Source organism: Cibotium barometz, chromosome 26, assembly GCF_041138505.1.
Source record: "Cibotium barometz isolate CiBa-2024 chromosome 26, ASM4113850v1, whole genome shotgun sequence".
In the NCBI taxonomy this organism is placed as follows: domain Eukaryota; kingdom Viridiplantae; phylum Streptophyta; class Polypodiopsida; order Cyatheales; family Cibotiaceae; genus Cibotium; species Cibotium barometz.
This window is the reverse complement of record NC_141071.1, coordinates 3,317,185-3,338,762: the sequence shown is the minus strand read 5'-3', so window position 1 is coordinate 3,338,762 and position 21,578 is coordinate 3,317,185. Positions and strand designations below refer to the sequence as shown.

Sequence of the window (21,578 nt, the reverse complement as noted above, 5' to 3'; positions counted from 1 at the left end):
AAGAGATTAATTAGACTCTTAAGTATAGTCTTCTCTTTAAGGTAAAATTAAGTAGAGTCAAATTTTTTCAATTGATCAAAAAATTAATGTGATTAGGACGGTTTTGATGCATCTAGATGCTCTCAAAACACTCAAAAATCCTAATTTCGACTACTCATATGATCAATTTAGATCCCAATTGACACATTTTCTAGATTTTTAGCCTCTTGAATAAGATTAATCATTCTTAATGATAAAAATCAGTCCATTAAGAGAATCTAGTCAAATTCAAGGATTTTTTTATGGTTTTAAGAAAATTTTTGAAACATTTAGCTACTCCTAATGCTTGCTAATACTCTAATCTAAACAATTTTAACAAAAAACACACAATTAAACTAGAATTAATGATCCTAGATCTATGTTTAAACTAAAGAGCACTAACATTCACACTAAAAATTACATTCTATTGCATTGTTTGACGCAATGGATGCAAAATAAGCCTAATACAAACTATATGCAAGCCCTAAGAACATGAAAAACCACCAAAACAATAATAAAAACAACAAATTAATATAAAAATTAAGCAAAAAACATTCTTTTCAAAAACAAAAAAGAGAGCTATTCTACACCAAATCTCACACAAATTACCATCAAATCCACATCTTTTTCATGGGAAACCATTAATCAAGATAATGGGCAATGGATTATGTGTAGATTAGAGGCAAAATGGTGGAAAAAGCTAAGGAATGGCTCCCCGGTAGCGGTGCCAAAAATGTTATGGCCCACCCTAACCCTCCTTGAAACACATCCAAAAAGAGCTTACTTGGTGAACCATAACTGTCGTGAGGATCTTTCCAATGGTCAAGCTCGTAACCCTTGAGGTCTCCAAGCTCTACAACTCCTTGAGAAGTAATTCCACCTCGTCTCCCGCCGCGAGCGTTGTCACACCGTCGCGTTGCACTACGGGTCCTCGTCCCTTCTCTCACCTCACTTCACTCACACACACTCACTAGCATGTATTACGGAGAGAGATTAGCAAGAGGATTATTAAGAGCAAGACTCAATTGCACAATGGGAGAGTATGTTGTATTATGAGAGAAATTCACTTACATACATGGCCATAAGTGTTCACTCACTTAAACTATGGCCTCGGGCACTTTAGACTCATAAGAGGCCTAATGCTATTACAGTGACTACTCTCATAATATATCCATGAAGTACATCACTTAGAACTTCATCCTAACTTGCTACCACACGTTCTTGAAGTGGGAATCGTTCAGAAATACTCTGTCACACCATTACGGGTGCCCGTCCAAGTTATAGCTTTGGACACTATTGTTTTATATCTTGAATGTATGACCCTTTGGTGTATCTTTTATATCTTGAATGTATGATCCTTTGGTGTATCTACCATGACTCCTTGATGTAAGATAATGGCGGTAGCTCTTGTTAATCTTAGAATTGGATTAACACATATATTTTCACATATTATATCTTTTATGTATATTTCTATGTCTATATCCTCTTTTATATATGTGTATATGTATATCATTCTTGTTTGTTTTATGTCTCATTTATTTTTCCAAGAAGACTTTTTCTAGATCCTTGTTCAAGTTAAGAGATTACCTTAGCCTTATCAAAGCATGTGTCATTCAGTCTTGCTTAGAGCTACAAATGTAAATTTCCTATATGGTTGTGCTAGCACATCCATTATGTCCTCACTCCATTATTAAACCGGAATGCTCCCTTACCAAAATGGTGAAGGTAGATCTCTCTATGCCTAGATAGAGGTAAAAAGAGATGATCCTTTGATCTCTCTATGTGTAGATGGAGTCAAAAAGAGATGGTCCTTCATGATTGTTGTCTCTCACAAAAGGCGAGAACAAAGTGGAAGCTAATGCAAGAAGAGAACCTTCTATAATCAGAATGAAGTGGAAGCTAATGTAAGAAGAGAATCTATAATCAAACCTATCTAGCATGCATCCATCAAGAAAGCAAGATAAATTGGTATACAAGCAAGAATGAAGTGGAAGCTAATGCAAGAAGAGAACCTATAATCAAACCTATCTAGTATGCATCCATTAATGAAGCAAGGTAAAATGATATACAAGCAAGAAAGAAGAAAAAATGGGAGATCTCACAAGTAAACTATTGCGAGGGAATGGTTGTGTATTGCTTATGGTAAAAAAATGACTTATATATAAATGACTAGTTTTTGCACTAGGCCGACCAAACTTAAAAATGGTTCGATCTCTATTTACTAGTCTTAAGCAACTATGTACGTGGAGTTCATAGAATTTTCCTATTTGACATTAAGCACAGGGTAAGGCTGCTTTATATGCTCTAGCATTGTTTTACCAAAGATAAGTGATTGTTCAAGCAGGTAAGATGGCAAAGCGCCTTACTATATGTCAAGTAGTTGAAACCATGTTAACCTATAGGGTGGTTAATATACCCCCTTCCTAATGGTGACCACATCCTTACATCACCTAAGTCGGTGGTGAACCCGTTAATTGGCTACACTACTCCTCTGCAAATGCAATGGATAATTCTTACCTTAGCATGTCGTGGGGAACTTGTCGGCTCCAAGCTCATATATGTGGAAGACTCCAAGCTACACTAGTGGTTGCCAGCTCCTCTTCTTTGTCTCCTTCCTCAAGCTATCACCAAGAGGTTTGCCTCCCTTCATATAAGTACTCTCACTCTTGTCAACTCTCACACTCATGAAAATAAATATAAGAGGAACATGCACCAAGGATGAAGTACTTTATCTCCTCTCAACTCTCTCTCTCACACACATCATAGACAAAAGAGAGCAAGGAGATAAGAACTAGACTCAATTGGTACAAAGGGGGATCTTTGCATTATTATGAGAATTTGATATTTATATAATTGGCCCTTATTCACACTTGGGTTCCTAAAACTTAAAAAGAGATAAACTAAATGATTACAAGAGTTACATAGGCTTGTTGGGCATGGCCAACCTATCTCATAATTACAACCTTTATAGTGTTATTTTATGACACTTATTATGTGATCTCTCATATGTAGTGGAGAGATGCTAAGGTTAACCTGAAAATAGGGTCAATATCTACCCTACTTAATGCAAATTCTGTCCTCACAATATCTACCCTACTTAATGCAAATTCTGTCCTCAAAATCTATTGCTATAGAGCATGGTGCCCTAGACATGCCTTGTAGCTTTAAAGGTAGTATGCATGTAGGATGGAAGATAACGGAGCCCATGATGATAATAGTACATTATCCCACTATTTGAAGGCCCTATATTGAGATCAAATTTCATGCCCTCACGGTTGTAACCGTGCACATAGTCATCTTGGATATTCATTAGAAGTATAATGAGCTTGAAGAATCTGACTGTGGGTGACGAGCGACTGTTGTGCTGCTAGATCTAGAATGGCTCTCCATGCCTGCATCGTTGTTGTGAGCATAAGTTGGCATTTCTTATTTAAAGTCTCAAACTTGATGCAATCAAAGTGAAGAAATTTGTAAATGAAATGTGAATCTCTAGCCCGCCGCCTTTCATTAAACTCTATGTCAATAAATCATGTTTTAATGGACATGTATAATGGATCAATTCTAAGATGCCTTAGGGATTTCTTGTAAATGTCTATGCAAGGAACGGTAGTCTCTAGGCTGGCTTGATACCAAAGTGGTCAATTTGGCACTTGACTAGCATCAGCTTGGATTTCTTCATAGCATCCACATGATTCGACTAATGTTCTCACTTCCATCTTTTGTAACCATGGGCAATCATGAATGTTATAATGCGGATCTCCCCAACAGATCAACAAGACTTGGATTTGCGAGTCTTGAGCCTTTTGTTACATTGTCCTAGAATGATTCTTGTTGCTCCATCTTTTTGAGTTCACTACTCTAGCTTGTCCCCTACCAAGGGATATGGTAGATTTACTTCTTGGGGACTATTGTGAAGGCCTTTGCTTGAATTGGTGTTGTGGGATCAAAAGGTGAGATTTATAAGAGATCCTATCGCATCAGATAGGGTTTAAGCCATGGATTTTGTGTGAATAATTTTCTCATAATTTGCTGATGGAAGATCCAAGATTGGGTCGTTGTGATAAGTGGCCCACTCTTCTTGACGGTGCTGAGTAGATGGTTCTACCTCTGGTAGCCGTCCACTAGTGATTCCTCGGGGTCTAGAGGGTTAGTGTTGAAATCAAATGCAATGAACTAGAAATGATCACTCAAGGCATGGAGTGATAACATGGGTGTAGGAGAACCATCCATGAGGAAGAAGAAGGGAAAGATTGCTCCTGGGATAAAGATCCCTTCTACAAGAAGAACACACAGAACTTATTATTAGAGAACAATTCATTTAGAACATATCATTCATATCCTTAACACTATAATGGTCCATCATACCAAAAATTTCATCTGAACATTCCTCCCGGCAGCTGTTGCAACTTTATCACTTAGGTCTGCATGACCTCATTCACAAGATGGTCAAAATGCTTCCCCAGCATTCTTGACATAAAACAGCCATAAATACATTTTCTAACAAACTCTCATCTTTTCACATTGTTCCACATCATTTCTTGTTATTCCACATTATTCTAAATCAATTCACTTTGCTTATTCCACATCCAGTCATATCTATTCCCATCATCCTTCATCCATTCTCATTGTTGGAATTAGGGTTGCAGGAAAGCACACAAAGCTTTGGAGAAGAAGAAGCAAGAATGCACACATTAGATTGTGTCAATGTACAAAGATAAGTTAGCCCTAGAATGATGGGGCGTATATACAAGCCAAGGGAAAAAACCTCCTAAAGAGGGAAAAAGTGTCCCGGCGGTCCTAAGTGTGTTCACACACATCACTGCCTATATATATGGCAACAAATCTCCCCTGGGAGTGATGGTGTGAACGAGAGCTGGCACTCATGTATAGGGGAGTGCCATGCCCGAAGTAGATCAATCCACAAAGGGGAGCAAGCCCAAAGCTTTGCGGAAATCTTCGAACTTCTCACGAGGAAGCGCCTTTATGAAAAGATTGGCAAGGTTGTCCTCTGTTGGCACATAGGCCAAGCTGATCTCTCCTGCTCAGAGTCTCTCCCTGACATAGTGATAATGCACCTCAATGTGCTTTATGCGAGCATGAAAAACTAGGTTTCTCGCAACTGCCAATGCGCTCTGACTGTCAGTGAAGATAGAGGTGGCAGACTCCTGTCCAACACCCAAGTCAGCCGTCTGAGCCACACACACTCAGCTGTAGCTGTGAAAGCTGCCCTGTACTCAGCTTCACAACTAGAAGTGGCCACAGTAGGCTTCTTCTTGCTCAACCAAGATATGCATGAGCTACCGAGCATGAAACAAAAACCACTTGTGGACACTCTTGTGTCATAGCAACCAACCCAATCTAAGTTCGAAAAAGCATGTAAATCTGGCGGCGGCAACGATCCCCCCTTGGGATAAAACAACCCAAGATGTATGGTGCCACTCAAGTAGCGAAAGATGCATTTAACTGACTTCCAATGCTGAGACCCTGGGCTATGCATAAACCTGCTCACCTGTGAGACTACAAACTGAATGTCCGGCCTCGTAATGCATAATAAATGAGGCAACCAACAGCTGTCTGATAGAGTGTGACATCAAAGTGATCTCCAGCATCATGAAGACTCAACTTCAAACCTGTCTCCATTGGAGTAGCAATAGGCTTGCAGTCTTCAAGGCCAAATCTCCGCAACAATGTCTCAATATACTTTGTCTGACACAAAGCAATACCTCCATCACACTGCTTAAATTGTATCCCCAAATAATGATGCAAATGCCCCAAATCTGACATCTCAAAAGAGGCATTCAAATCAGCCTTAAAATTAGCAATATGACTCTCATTTGGTCCTGTGAGAAGCATGTCATCGACATAGAGAGCAATGATTAGATGTACATCATCCACACGTTTAACATACAAAGTGCTTTCTGTTGGACTATTCTGAAAACCATGTGCAGTCAAATATGCATGTATCTTTTCATACCAAGCTCGTGGAGCCTGCTTTAAACCATATAAAGCCTTTTTCAACCTGCACACTTTGTTTTCTTGCCCTCTTTGAACAAAACCACGAGGCTGCGATACATACACCTCCTCATGCAAATCTCCATTCAAGAACACAGTCTTTATGTCCAACTGATGTACATTCCAACCATTATGAGCTGCCAATGCACAAATGCTACGAATGGTAGTCATACGACAAGTGGGAGCAAAGGTCTCATCAAAATCAATGCCCTTTTCTTGAGCATAACCCTTTGCAACAAGCCTAGCCTTATAGCGATCAACACTGCCATCTGGCTTTCGTTTCAACTTAAAAACCCACTTACATCCAATGGCCTTTTTACCAATAGGCAAATCACACAAAGACCATGTACCATTCTTCATTATAGCATCATATTCACTTTGCATTGCAGCCAACCAATTTTTTGATTTTTGTGCCTCATCAATGAAAGAGGTTCTTTCTCTTCACACATACTAGACACAGCCAAAGCATAACAATCTGATGCATAAGAGGCATACTGAAAACCTGAACGAGTACGACTAGACATAGCTGCATCAATTTTACTATCATGCAAGGTTTGCACCAGCCATTTAGGCATACCTCTAGCCTGCTCATTTTCAGCCCTATCTTCATAAATTACATCTTGTAAATCTGCATCAGAAATAGGCTGATCTATGATGTCGTTTGAAATCTGCACAGGCTGAATATTTGCCTCATTAGGACTTACATTTGAATTCCCACCTGTAAACAGAGGCAACAGCATATCAAATACATCCCGTGAGCTCACACCTGTCTCTTTGGTACATGATAACAAAGGCTGCACAGCATCTTCCACAAAAACAACATCTCGACCAATCAAGATACGCTTTGACTGCGGATGATACAATCTGTAACCCTTGCTCTCAGCACTGTAACCAACAAAAATGCATTTGACAGCCTTATCATCCAATTTTCTGCGTTGTTGCACAGGCACTAAAGCATAGGCCAAGCAACCAAAGACACGCAAATGACCAATAGAAGGCTTCCTGCCATGCCAAGCTTCGTATGGAGTAATAGACTGCAAGGCCTTAGTGGGACACCTGTTAAGTACATATGCAGCACACATAACAGCCTCAAGCCAAAACGCATGTGGCAAAGCTTGGCTCTTGACCATACATCGTGCCATCTCTATGAGTGACCTGTTTTTCCTCTCAGCAACACCATTTTGCTGAGGGGTATACGGCACTCTACATTGGTGTTTTATCCCACGACTAGCCAGAAATGCATCAAACTCTTTAGACATGTACTCCCCCCCTCGATCAGAACGGAGGGTGCCCACATTACAATTGGATACATTTTCAACCATAAGCAAAAATTGTTTGAAGCACAAAAACACTTCGGACTTTGCCTTCAGTGGATATACCCATGCATGCCTTGAGTAATCATCAATGAAAGTCACGAAGTACAAGTGTTTACCAAATGATGGAGTTTGCATAGGCCCACATACATCACTATGTACAAGTTGCAATTTGCGATTGGCCTGCACAAAACCATCCTTTGGAAACGCAGAGCACTGCATTTTGCCCAAAATACAGCCTTCACAAACATGTTTCAATGGTGCCTCAAGAGGGGGCAATGAAGCAACCATATCAAATTTCTGCAAACGCAGCAAACTAGCAAAGTTCAGATGACCAAAACGAGCATGCCATAGTTTTGCATCTGAAACTGCCTTTTCATCAGAAACTGCATTTGTTGAATCTTCCACACACTTGTCATAAGAATTGAGCCTACTATACAGCCCACGAAACGAGGTGCCAGATACAATAATCGTATCACCAGAAGATAAATCATGAACAGTACATCTGTCATCCACAAATTTGACTACAAGTCCAAGTCTAGCAAGCGCAGAGACAGACAATAGATTCTTCTTTATCCCTGGCACATACAAAGCATCTGAAAGTGTGAAAGCGCTGCCATTTATAGCAGTAAGCATAATTTTACCAATGCCCTTCATTGGGTAAGAAGTATTATTGGCACATGTGACAGTATTCCCATTAGGGACAGCCTCAAGAGAAGTGAACATATCACGATGCGAGGTAATGTGCTTTGTAGCACCACTGTCAAAATACCAAACATGAGAGTCAACAGAAACTACCAAACATGCATCATGTACAGATGGGTCATACTGGCAATACACGCTAAACGCCCATTCTGTATCCTGCACAACATTTGCAGAATCTGCATTTGTAGAAGCATCCGCTATTGTGGCTGCATTTGACTCTTTCTTCTTTGCCACTTTAGCCTTTAGCTTAGGGCAATTCTTAATGACATGATCATTTGCCTTACAATAGTTGCACCTGGTCTTTTTCTTGCCTTTATCAAGAGCCTTCTCAGACTTATTGTTGCTACCTGTGGAAGGAGAAGAAGTTGCAGATCTACTAATAGGAGAAGAAACAGTGGAAGCGGCTGTCTTCCCACTTTTTCTCTGCTGGGCAGCAGCAATAAATGCCTGATCAACTGCACGCTGCCTAGCCCTGTTTTGCATGGACTGCACTTCTTGCAAGAGCTTGTTGACTAAAGTATCATACTTGACAACATCAGGTCTGTCCTCCTCAGGAACAAGTCTCCACGTGAAGCAAAAGTCTGATATGACTCATGTAAAGCATCAAGAACAGTCTGCACAAGAGAATGATCTGGAATAATCTCACCTGCAGAAATCAACTGTTCCTTGAGATCTTTAATCTCAGCAAGAAAAACATTCATGTCATCATCTTCCTGCATAATCTTCGATTCTAGCTCTTTACGCAGGTAAGAGATTTTTGCCTCGTTACGACCTGCATACAAAAGCTAGAATATCCCAAGCCTGTTTTGCTGTTTTAGCTAAACGAATATGTGGGGTGATGTTACGTTTGATAGAAAGTGCAATCAAGGCATGAGCCTGCGCATTTTTACCATCCCAACGAGCTTGTTCAGTAGTGGGTAAAACAGCAGCAAAACAGTAGAGCTGCTAGAATCTACAACATCCTCAACAGATCCTACATCCACAGAACCTGGACGTACATCCATACCCTGCACAATGTTCCACACTCCTTTTGCAACCAAAACATGCTGCATCATGTATGCCCAAAGAGGGTAGTTGCTGTCTTCATCCAGTTTGTCTTCAGCAAACAACATGCAAAATACATCATTGTTGTTATCAGCCATGGCCACTGATTGAAACTGATGCAAAAGCTACCTGTAATGAAGCAAAGACTGAATAGAAAACAACTCGTGCTATGTAGCACGGTCCACAATAGAATACGTATGCCTATTTTGTAAAAAACCTCACAGTCGAAATTTCTGCACAAAATGATGAAAACACCTGTGCAGAACTTGAAATGCAAAAACGGAGCCCGAAACGACCTCAGATCCAATTTCTGAGAACGCCAAGCCCTATGGGCTTGATTTGCAGAGTATAGGGACCTGCAAGCGCTCGTGAAAGCTCACCTCAATCGGAGAATGTGAGTCGGAGGGTGCTGACGGTGTAACCCTGGGAGCCGATGCCTGCTCTGATACCAATTGTTGGAATTAGGGTTACAGGAAAGCACACAAAGCTTTGGAGAAGAAGAAGCAAGAATGCACACAACACAAATTGTATTAGATTGTGTCAATGTACAAAGATAAGTTAGCCCTAGAATGATGGGCATATATACAAGCCGAGGGAAAAAACCTCCTAAAGAGGGAAAAAGTGCCCCGGCGGTCCTAAGTGTGTTCACACACATCACTGCCTATATATATGGCAACACTCATCCAATCATATCATATCACATCTCATCACATCTATCCACATCACATCACATTCATCCGCATCACATCTCATCACATCAAATTACATCTATTCAGATCCTCATCACATCACGTCACATCCATCCTCATCACATGTCATCCATTCACATCTACCCATATCCACATCACATCATATCTCATCCATTCACATCTACCCCAATTCACATCACATCACATCTGTTCACATCACATCTCATCCATTCACATCTCATCACATTATATTTCCATCCATTTATATCTCATCATATCATATTCACATCACATCACATCCATTCACGTCTCATCACATTATATTCCCATCCATTTATATCTCATCATATCATATTCACATCACATCACATCCATTTAGATATCATCAGATCACATTCAATTCCATTCACATCTCATCGCATCCCTTCATCCAAATCACATCACATTCATTCCATCCATCACATTCACATCTTATCACATCTTCTCACATCACATTCACATCCACGTCCATTTACATCGCATCACATCTTATCCACATCTCATCACATCCACTCACATCTCATCACATCCACTCACATCGTATCACATCACATTCACATCCACATCCATTTACATCTTATCACATCACATTCACATCTTATCACATCCACTTTTAGTACGGTTTTCTACTTTCGATACCGATGGGACTTTTTTAAGTTTCTGCCAATTGCTTGGCCTAGTTAAACGTACTTTTTCTCGATGGATATTTTCATATTCTTTCTCAAATTTCTCAAGTGAAATATATTCAATATTCTTCTTTTTGAGTAAAAGATTCATGGGATTTACAAAAATCAATTCTACCCATATTTTCCAATAAAATTAATAATGCTCAAAATTTCACTTTTGATAAATGCTCATAGTTTGAATTATGCCAAAAATTTCTCTTTTACCATTTAATTTCTTGGATCTCAATTATCATGGGAATTCCTCTTTTTGCATAAAAATAAATATACCAAAAGTTACTCTTTTACCATTTAAATACTTGATTCTCAAATATCATGGGAATTCCTCTCCTTGCATAAAAATAAATTTACCAAAAATTATTCTTTTACCATTTAAATACTTGATTCTCAAATATCATAGGAATTTCTCTTTTTACATAAACATGATCATCTACTAAATTTTAACTATATACTCTCAGTATGTAGTACCTCATTATCACATCTAAGGCTCATCTCGATCGCGGGGGGTGACTTGTTCACATTGTACTTGTGTCTTTTTGATCCTCTCTTGTATCCATTTCAGTGACATGGTGGGGGTTACACGTTGCCTCTTTGATCTTTTTCGCATCCTTAGTTCCCATTCTGTGTTGTACTCTTTAATCCACTTTTGCATGCACTCGGAATTGTAAATCACAAAGACACTTAAGTTCTCTCGCTTCTCATGTGTGAGAGATGTAGTGGGAGACCCTTGCCACATATAATAACTTGTCTAATAATTGGGTTGACTCGTTCATTGTCCAAGCAATGGGTGCCTCCTCATCCATAACTTGTAAGTATTTAGAGAGATAATACATGCATTCGTTTTGTATCCATCCCTCTGCCATAGAGCCTTAGAGCCTTGCTCTTTGACGCACAAATCCTTTTAAGACACCCATAAACATTTCTACCAAAAATATACATCGTGTGCTAACAACTCCCGTAATCTCTACCTCTTCAATGAGATGGATAAGCAAATGAACCTGGATATCAAAAAATGATGTAGGCAATTCTCTTTCCATTAGACATATGAGCTCTATACAGTCCAATTTTCTTTGTGATATCTCTTGGGAGTCTATCTTCTTTGATGTGATCCATCTAGTCAATGATAATTGGTAAATTAGTTAAGGAATATCAAGAAAAAATAAATAAAAAGTGATAAATAAAAATACATGAGCATAGGGACTTACCTAATAAATGAACCTAGATGATATATTATATCTCGAATGGCCTCGGTTAAGCATCCATCAATGACAAGGGGTAATACATGCTATAATAGAATCATAATACATATTAGTATATATACAAAATTTAAAAGTGTTGAATATCATAATAGAGAATGCTTACCTTAAGAAAGTTATGCCAATCATGCGTCTTTAATCTAGACAAAGAATTATCATCCATAGTAAACATGTTTCAAAGGGAAGCACCATAGCCTGTAGGTGTACAGATTGATCTCATCCTATAATTAATAGTGTTTATCTCTTCCTTTGTAAGCACCCAAGGTGTTGCACGATATGTTGTCTTACCTGTACTTTTATCTACAATAGGCCATAAAAATGGTTTGACTCTTTGTACTTTCAAATCCGCTCTCACAGCTTCAGTATCTTTAAGTCCCACAAGATGTTTCCATAGTGAGTGTCCAACATTTTTAAAGATATGAATCGGAGCGAGAAGATGCATAATTTTTGAGTACTTCCAATACTCTAGTTGATACCAAATAGAAATATTTGGTGCCATTGATCTTTTCTCTCTATCCCTGTGAGATTCGTCATCTTCTTCATCGCTTGTCAACTTTGAATTGGGATCTATAATAGGACCAAACATCCATTTTCTATACCAATCTGGAGGAGTCATCTATTTTGCAGACATATCCCTGTCTCAACATTTCCATAAAAACGTCTTGCTGCTTGTTACAACGATCTTAATATGTGTCCCTTGGGTAGAAATCTTCTATGTCGAAGATATATGTTCTTGTTCAATTTCTTATTGTACTTCGATCGTAACTGATCACTTGCAAGGTGGATATGCCTTATATCCCTTTGTTAATAGACCTGCGAGTGAACAAAGTGATTACGCAGGTGTTATTCAATCAACTCTGTTTATTGTTAAATGTATGAAGAAATGAGATATGGTGGTTGTTATGATGTACCTGAACAACATCCATAAGCAGGAAATTTATTGAATTGTCCATGTAAGAATGCCTTGTACTATAAAGTTGTGTTCACCTTTGGGCTTGGACATGTCAAAAGCATATTTATTCCTTTTGCATATCATGAATGAGCGGAGCCAAGTATACATTGATATCTTTTACTTGTCATTTTCCTAAGTTTATACGCATCCTTTATTAAGCACTAGGAAATACATAAAGAGTGAAATAGAAAAACACTAATAACACATATACCTGGAATTATCAACCTTAATATCAAGTGCTCTTTTTTTATGGATAAGAATGGTGGTAGGTTATAGTTGATAAGAACTACTGGCCAAGTTGACCATCTTGTGGATTTATTTGCTTGAGAATGGATTGATTCCATCAAGTCCAACACCGAGCTTCAAGTCCAACTAGGAAATATACATGAAGAGTGAAATAGAAAAACACTAATAACACATATACCTGGAATTATCAACCTTAATATCAAGTGCTCGAATGGTGGTAGGTTATAGTTGATAAGAACTACTAGCCAAGTTGACCATCTTGTGGATTTATTTGAGAATGGATTGATTCCATCAAGTCCAACACCGAGCTTTAAGTAAGGACGAGGCTCTTCTCTAAACTCTGGCTAGGTTCTATCAATGTGTTTGAAAGCTTCACAATCAGATGGGACTCGTAGGAATCCATCTGTGCTCTTATTGGTTGATTCCCAATCCATAATCTTTGATAACTCTATGCTTCGAAATATGTATTTCACGTGCGTAGATAATGGAAAATGTCTTAGAACTTTCTGAGGGGAACAAGTGTCGTCACCTCTTTCAATCGCGAGGTATGCCATTTAGGACAAACAATTGCATCCTTATGCTCTCCCCGAAATAAAATACAATCATTGATGCATGCATGGATTGTTTTGTAGTCAAGGCCAAGATTGGTCATGATCTTTCTCGCTTCAGTATATGTTTTTGGGATCTTGTTATCGGGTCGTAGAATCTTACTTGAAAGTAACCTGACCAATAGATGCAATAATTACATTCGGCAAAAAAATTACAAACAAAGTATTATTGAGCATCTATGTGAATCATACTTACATTAATAATGATGAAACAGATGCATTGCTCCAAAAAAATAGATCTTTTAAGTTGAAAAGGAGCAATGTGATTGATAGTCTTTTCATTGAAGAACCTTCAAAGATTTTTGTGTTTGCTTCTTTTCAAAGGTAGTCTTCATGAGGATCACTTTGTGTTTGCTTCTTTTCAAAGGTAGTCTTCATGAGGATCACTTTGAAACTAGTCATCTAAAAATTCATTCATGTTATCACCATCATACTCTTCATCCTCATTTTCCTCTTGTTGAGAGGAACATTTCTTTCTTAATCTTCAAAAAGCAATGGGATCTTGTGCTTGAAGAAGTCTCATACACTCCATTGATAATCGAGAGTGACCTGATTGGTATAAGGGTACATCCTCCACATGATCATAGCCAGGAAACTGTGGCCGAATGAAGAAATGTTTATTGTCATGTAGTCTTGTTTACATAATTATGATGTCAAAAACATATTATCATTGGATCAAAATCACTTGGAAGGAAAAAACTTAAGAGCAACATATCACAACAATATCATTTGAGAAAGACATGAATTTTTATATTTGATCTCAAAATACATTATGATTGGATCATATCATTGTCATTTAAGGTCAAAATAAACAAAAAAGACCATGTCATAGACTCAAAAAGACCACCTTTATATAACAATGTCAGAGTCAATATAAACAAAACTGACCATAACTCTATCTACTCTCTATGGGCTACAGGTCTATGCCTACGCCAACTATAATTTACTAACAACTCGTCACCCACATGCAATGATCTAGTTGCATTTACAATAATGTAAATGGGCACATCTCTACTCATGTACATTGGTTCATGACTATTCTCACACTCCACAAAAGTACAATTACTTCTTTCATTTCTTCCTCAATGCCTAGAGATATGTTGAGGGCGTGTCCCATAGATCAGCCCTTACTGGTTAGCATATTTGAACTGCTTCCGATGATGTGAAAAAGATAACATAGCCATCTTCCCCACATGTGAAATCTATGAAAGCCACCATTCACAAATTCCCCCCATGTGAAATCTATGCGGCAACCCATGTATCCATGTCATTAAAAGAAACATTTTGAGGTTTTTTAGGTAACGATTGAGAATTCATGCTAGTTTAGGCTCCTCCTTGAGAGCTCTCATCATATCGTCTTCCAAATATGGATATCCCTTGAAGGGAAACTCTCATTGGGGAGTGAGCTCACCTAAGCAATTGTTTAATCTGTTGTCAATTGTTGTCCCAAACTTTCAAAACATAGGGAAATCTCTCATCAATCCTTGATTCTCCTCAATCCCTGACATTTACCAACAAATGTAAAGGTTTTTATATAATCATTAAGCTTCTTCTTTTTTCTGGACCAATATATATGCATATATATATATATATATATATATATATATATATATATATACCAAAAAGCTTTTACATCTTTATTCCTGACTTAACATCCTTCGAATCCCATTTAACAAGTTACAAATCAAAGTCCATCTCTCATCTTCAACAAATACAAAAGAGGAATTTTCCCATGAGATCTGATATCCCAACTGGATACAAGCTTCAATCAAAACCTCTGAAGTGCATCCTTTTGGTGACTGCTACTCCAAAATATCCCCTTTTTTCGACCACACTTTGACAACTGGTGTAGTATCAATTGGGTTCTCAATAAAGGCCACAATTGGTGTAGTACCAATTGGGTTCTCAATAAAGTATGATCCACTCGCTTAACTTTTTTGTACCATCTTTTAGTCCTTGGACCAAATTTTATAGATCTAACCCTTGGCTTGAACTCTGTCAAAACCTGAACAACAAATTAGTTAGGTAGAGCCTAGTATGCCTGAATGTATCCCCTTCCAAAGAGAGAATCAAGATATAGCTTTTTGCAATGCTTGAATCATCTGCACCATTAACAATTCAAAAGATGTAAAGACTTGAAGTCTTGAAGACAGTCTCTTGGTTGCCTAATATCAAAAAGGTCAAGCTAAATAGGTAATCCTCGTGTCCAAGATGTAGATATAATATTGTAAGGCTTTGACCTTATAGAAAACTTTTTAGTGGTCCAATGGAAGTCCAAGAATCTTTACATTATTGACATTTTCCCATTCTCACTAATTTTGACATGTTTAATATTATGAATTGTGTTTAAGAAGTCGTGGTGATATATATATCTAGAAATATACTCTTCTTTTTTGTAGATCACTAATGCTTTCGTGTACACTATTGGTCTTCAATTGTTACTCAAAAGAAAGGTAGAATCCCTAATGTTCAATTTGATAAAATAGATTAGTGAATACAATGTAAATTTCATATTATAGTATTAAAATGTAAATAATTATCAAATTATTTTAGTATAAATAATAAAAACAATGTCTTTATTTATTAGGTATTATGTTAGATATAGATATGCTAAATAAATCCATGTAAGTAGAGTAAACAAAGTACAAAGAATCACATAACTAACTAGGTAGATTAGTAATTATACATGAAAAGAAGATTTTATATATAAGAAAAAAATAGTTCTTTTGAGCAATTCTAAAATATATATATTTTCTATATAAGAATAATTTCTTATATATATAAAATTTTAGATAAACGATTATGCTACATAGGAAAAATGACATGCTTAGAAAATATTGCTATATAGAAATTCCCACATAGGAAAATTTCCTACGAAAGAAAAATTTTGTACATAGGAAAAATTTTCATGTAGAAAATTTTCTATACATTAGAAAACAAATTATGTAAGAAATTTAACATTGTCTCATACAAATGCTTTCACCTCTTCAACAAATATAGTGAAAAACCATATATTAAAACAGTCAGGTGTCCCAACTGAGTTAGTGTAGTGGTCAAGCTTGTGACTTGTAACCTCTAGGTTATGAGTTCAAGTCCCACTAGGCTCTCTCATGTTATAAAAGGACACTTATGCTCACTTGATGTGTTTGGTTGCTCGGGCTCTTGCCCCTTGAACACTCGAGTGACTCCTCCTCGGGTGGTGGATCACCCGAGATAGGAGGATCCATACAAGACCCCTCCGTTGTTCCAACGCTCGACTCATCGCGGTGGTCATGGGGGATGCCTAATTCGTGGCTCTTGCCCGATGGTACGTGGCCCTTGCCCGACCATGATAATTGGCTAATTGTTGGAAGGGGAAATCGGCTCCACCCACTTGAGTGGGCCCCGGGTGTGTACGAAAAAAAAAACAGTCAAGTATGTACATAGCCTAGGCCCTAGGTGCACTAGTCTGGAAGGGAGACAAGGTTCTTTAATTTACACACGGTTCATTACACATGGGAGCGGAGTATTTACAGAGACCCATTAAACACAGGAGCAGTGGGAAAGAGTTCGACCCTTGAAATGGGATTGGAGATCGTTTAATCCTACACCTCTGTTTATGAGGTTGCAGAGAAAATCTCCAAAATATTGTTTAATCCTACACCGGTTGCAGAGAAAATCTCCAAAATATTGCACTAGAAACCATTAAACGTGGGAGTGGTGGGAGTAGAGTTTGACCCTTGAAACGGAAATAGAGATATGGTTTAATCCTATTCATCTATCCATGAGGTTGCAGAGAATCTCCAGAATCCTGTTTTCAATCTTTTAACACTTGGATGTACAAGGCCTTTTACTGTGAGGCAGAGAGTAGGAAACCAAAATTCTGCCAGTCCATCCCTGACAAACAGCCATGATAGAGCTCCTAAAAGGTAAACAATTAGCTCATTTGTAAAGCAACACCATGGGATAAACACAATTTGCAACAATATTGCAAGTATTTTAACAGTTTTTACAAGTATCATGCGCTGGACAGTTTCTCCTGACCAAAAAAGTTGCCAACAGTATTCCAAGGATTCAAAGGTGCAAGTATTTGAACAGTGTTACAAGTATGCACCATACACATTCTCCTGACCACGAGTTGCAACAGTATTGCAAGTATTTGAAGACAGTATTTGCAAACACGATTCTGCAATACCTAGAGTAGACTACTTTCTCCCTGCTGTAAAGGTGGCTTGAGAAAAGCAAACCCTCCCCTCCGCACATGCATGAAACAAGGCCAAAAGGAAAAAAAAACCTTTTTCTGCAAAGAGAACCAACTTCCTGTTGCATATTGTCCTCCTCATATTACAATCCCGACCACAAGAGGCGACTGGTACCACCTTCAATCTGATTGCTTGGCCAAACTCCTCACCCATCTCCAAGTTGAAGAAAAAAAATCCATACAGGTGTAAAATATAAGGCTACAGACTTGCTAGCCCCGTCATTAATATGGAATACAAGAGCAACTCGCCAAATCAGTTGCATGAGCACAAGAGGTAGGCACACTGACTGTGTACTTGTATAAACCCCTTGGTGGATCGCTCGTTAGCACTTTTGCCGACCAGTCTCACTTTCCACACTGCAAGGCGTTAATTAACCTCTTTAGCTTCTGTACATAGTTCCAGGTAGGTTGTCTGACATGAATTTGAAGACCAGTCTCACTTTCCACACTGCAAGGCGTTTAATTAACCTGTACATAGTTCCAGGTAGGTTTTCTGACATGAATTTGAAGACACATGCCCAACCAGCAAGTGTGGTTTGCAAACCAATGACAAGGGCAACTCATGCAACAGTAACCCCACTCAATCGAGGCCGCCTTTCTGGGCTCTGCACTTGGTAACCTTCTGAACCAAACTTCCTTTTGCTGCAAGATGCACTGGATTGGTCCACTCGGAATGCCCTTGAGGGTGGGCGTATGTGTACTTTCAGGCGTTCCACATCTGCCATCTGCACAGGCTTCATGATGAATTCCTCCGCACCTTCCTCCAAACACCTGGAAATGTGAAAATTTGTTAGGCATTTCACCAAAGGCCTAGGATGAGATCTAGTTAAACGAAAACCGAGATCAACAAACCACCAATCACCTTTGAATCCGGTTTGGAACATTCTCAGAGGACATGATTACGACTGGTATCTCTTTCAGAGAAGACGTTTCCTGCAATACGTAGACAGACTAAATTCAGCCCATTAAGCGATCATATGAAGCTTTGAGTTAACACCGCTTCAGATGAGAAGTTAACCTTGACTCGCTTGAGAAGGTCATAGCCAGTCATCCCCGGCATGCAGTAATCAGTGATTATGAGGCTAACCTGTTCAACAAACTATAACTGTAAGCACAAGCACCAAAGAATTCAATATGAAACTGGAAATACTAGACTGAGAATACAACAGCATCATAAATCAAAAAGTTTAAAATAAAATTGAGCTTGTTTTGGTGGAAAACAGTGCAAGGAGACCCATCTTACATTGATCTGCATGGAGCCCTGAGTCCCTTCAATGCCAAGCACTTCCAAAGCTTTGTTTCCACTATCAACCGTTGTGACTAAAAACCATCAAATAATCAGGTCAGATGGTGTGCATAATTAACCATCTACTACCCTTAAGCGCGTGCATAATTAACCATTTACTACCCTTGAGGAGCATAATTGACCATCCATTACACTTAAGGACATGCATAATCAACCGTGGTTAACCAGAACAGCCTTATAATAGTTGGTGAATGAGAATCCAACCCTTGAGATGATGGGTCTTGATACATCAACTACCCTTAAAATGAATCCATCACCACACATCAAGCATGAAGAAGGGGCAAAATCGTCCATTACCCTTGGCAGCAAAGACATGACGCATCATCACATACAAATAACCCTTGAGCTGGGGCAGATTCATTCACTAATGAAGATTCATCCATTGAGATGACAATTGATCAAATTTATAATGGCAATTGGTTTAGCCTTAAGGGTAAATTATTTACTCCTTCAGATGGCAAATGGTTAACCCTTTAGTAGAAAGGGCATTTGATTAACATTGATTCACGAAAAAAGGATTAAACTAAAGAAGGTAAATGATCCATGTACCTTTGTATGAAGAAGTCCGGAGCAACCTCTCAATGACTTTCCTATCAAGGACACTGTCATCAACAGCCAGGACATGGACCTCTGGAGCACTTCGAGTCATGCTACTCCGACTCTCTTCTGGGTTGGAGACGACAGTCACATCGATCTCTCCAATCTCTGCGGCCATGTCTACACTTGAAGGGGTGAGCTCAGGCGACTAGGGCTAGGGTTAGGATTAGGGCTGGGGGATGTAGTTAGGGTATCGGGCAGGCCAGAGGCTATGAACGCGGTGGAGGTGGAGCGATGGTGGTCGGAGACATTTTTGCGAGATAACGGGCAACGTTTTAAAGGAAGGCTGGAAGGGTGCGCTTTTTCATGTACCTGCTGCTGTGCTGTTGTGATTTTGTGTACAAATTTCAAAAGAAAATCGAAGATCTTGTCGATCCCATTATAAAAGAAAATTGATACTCTGACGCCATCGCGCATTTTACATAGCACATTGCAATCTAAGAAAATATCAAAAAGATATCGCTTTATTGGATTTTTTTTTGAGAAAGGTGTAAATCAATCAATCTATCTACTTCTACTCTTTATCAAAGATAATATATATATGTGTTTGCGGGAATATATATATATATATATATATGCTACTTTTTTTTATATAAAGGTATAAATCAGTCAATCTATCTATCTATTTCTACTCTTTATTAAAGATAATATATATATGTGTGTTTGCGGGAAGATAATATATATATGTGTTTGGGAGGACCCAGGTTCGATGCCATCAAGCTGCACAACGTGGGTATATGTTAAAAGATTTATATATATATATATTGGGTCCCAATCGTTTTTTAACATTAATTAGTTTGGCAAGAGGGAGAATGGAAGTTTTTTGAACCTTAGTATAGGTGAATGGTAAAAACTTATATTTTTTGTTCGGGGGTTTCGATGTGTGGCAGTGGAGGGCCCAAAATATCTCGAACAGAGGGAGACATAGGGGCAAATGCGACCCTGAGAAAGAGGGAGAGACTGCGAAGAGCACAACATCTGAGAGACAAGGAGAGAGTGCAAAGAGAGCCTGTCCTGCTCTACTCTTTTGCTTTCTCTCTCTCTCCTAGACTCCCTCTCATGTGCTCTTTTGCTTTCTTGCTTTCTCTTGTAGAGACTGGGGCTGCGGATTCCTCTCTCCCTCTCTTGACCAGGGACATCCTCAGGGCTGAATGTATCACTGCGTGCGTGCGTGCGTATTTAATCATTTATAAATCCAAAGTAATAAAAATACTCGTCTCAATACAAAATCTCAAAATCAGAGAGAATCACCAACAAAAGATCTAGCCTATAGGGCCTTTCCCCAACGCCCGTCCACCCAACCACCATGGTAGATGTCTCGCGGCTATCCCGCGTATGCCTCCAGTAAATGTCGTACACTCTAGGTTTTACTAAATGGCTCCGATAGGGCATAAATCACGTTCTCTATTCGGCGTTCCATGTCTAAGGCTGGGCCTCAATCTTGAAATCTCTCTCTCTCTCTCTCTCTCTCTCTCTCTCTCTCTCTATCCTACACAAAAATGCTCAAGGCTTTGGAGGAAGACAAAAAACAAAACAGCCCATGACAAAATCTCTCTCTCTCTCTCTCTCTCTCTCTCTATCCTACACAAAAATGCTCAAGGCTCTGGAGGAAGACAAAAAACAAAACAGCCCATGAGAATTAGTAGATTATCATGCATTAAAGATAGAAATCCCTTCTCAAAACATGAACTCGAACCAAATTACAAAAGATACGAGAATACCGAATTAGTAGATTATCATGCACGAAATCGTGAAAGATAGAAATCCCTTCTAAAAACATGAACTCGGACCAAATTAGAGAAGATACGTAAAAAAACAAAAGAGTGGAAAGTGGTGTCCAATTCATTTCGCGAATACTGATATCTTAATC

At 38.7% G+C, this 21,578-nt stretch overlaps 1 protein-coding gene across 1 annotated transcript; it reads right to left on the bottom strand.

Moving 5' to 3' along the window:
• Positions 1 to 17,511: 17,511 nt before the first annotated feature.
• On the bottom strand, positions 17,512 to 19,965 carry LOC147623574 (two-component response regulator ORR3-like). The gene is made up of 5 exons (XM_086820146.1): positions 19,661 to 19,965; positions 19,049 to 19,125; positions 18,824 to 18,892; positions 18,668 to 18,738; positions 17,512 to 18,576 (listed from the first exon to the last, which is right to left on the bottom strand). The coding sequence occupies exons 1-5, from the start codon at positions 19,824 to 19,826 to the stop codon at positions 18,366 to 18,368; spliced, it is 594 nt and encodes a 197-aa protein (XP_086676272.1). The 5' UTR covers positions 19,827 to 19,965; the 3' UTR covers positions 17,512 to 18,365.
• Between the last annotated feature and the right edge of the window lie 1,613 nt (positions 19,966 to 21,578).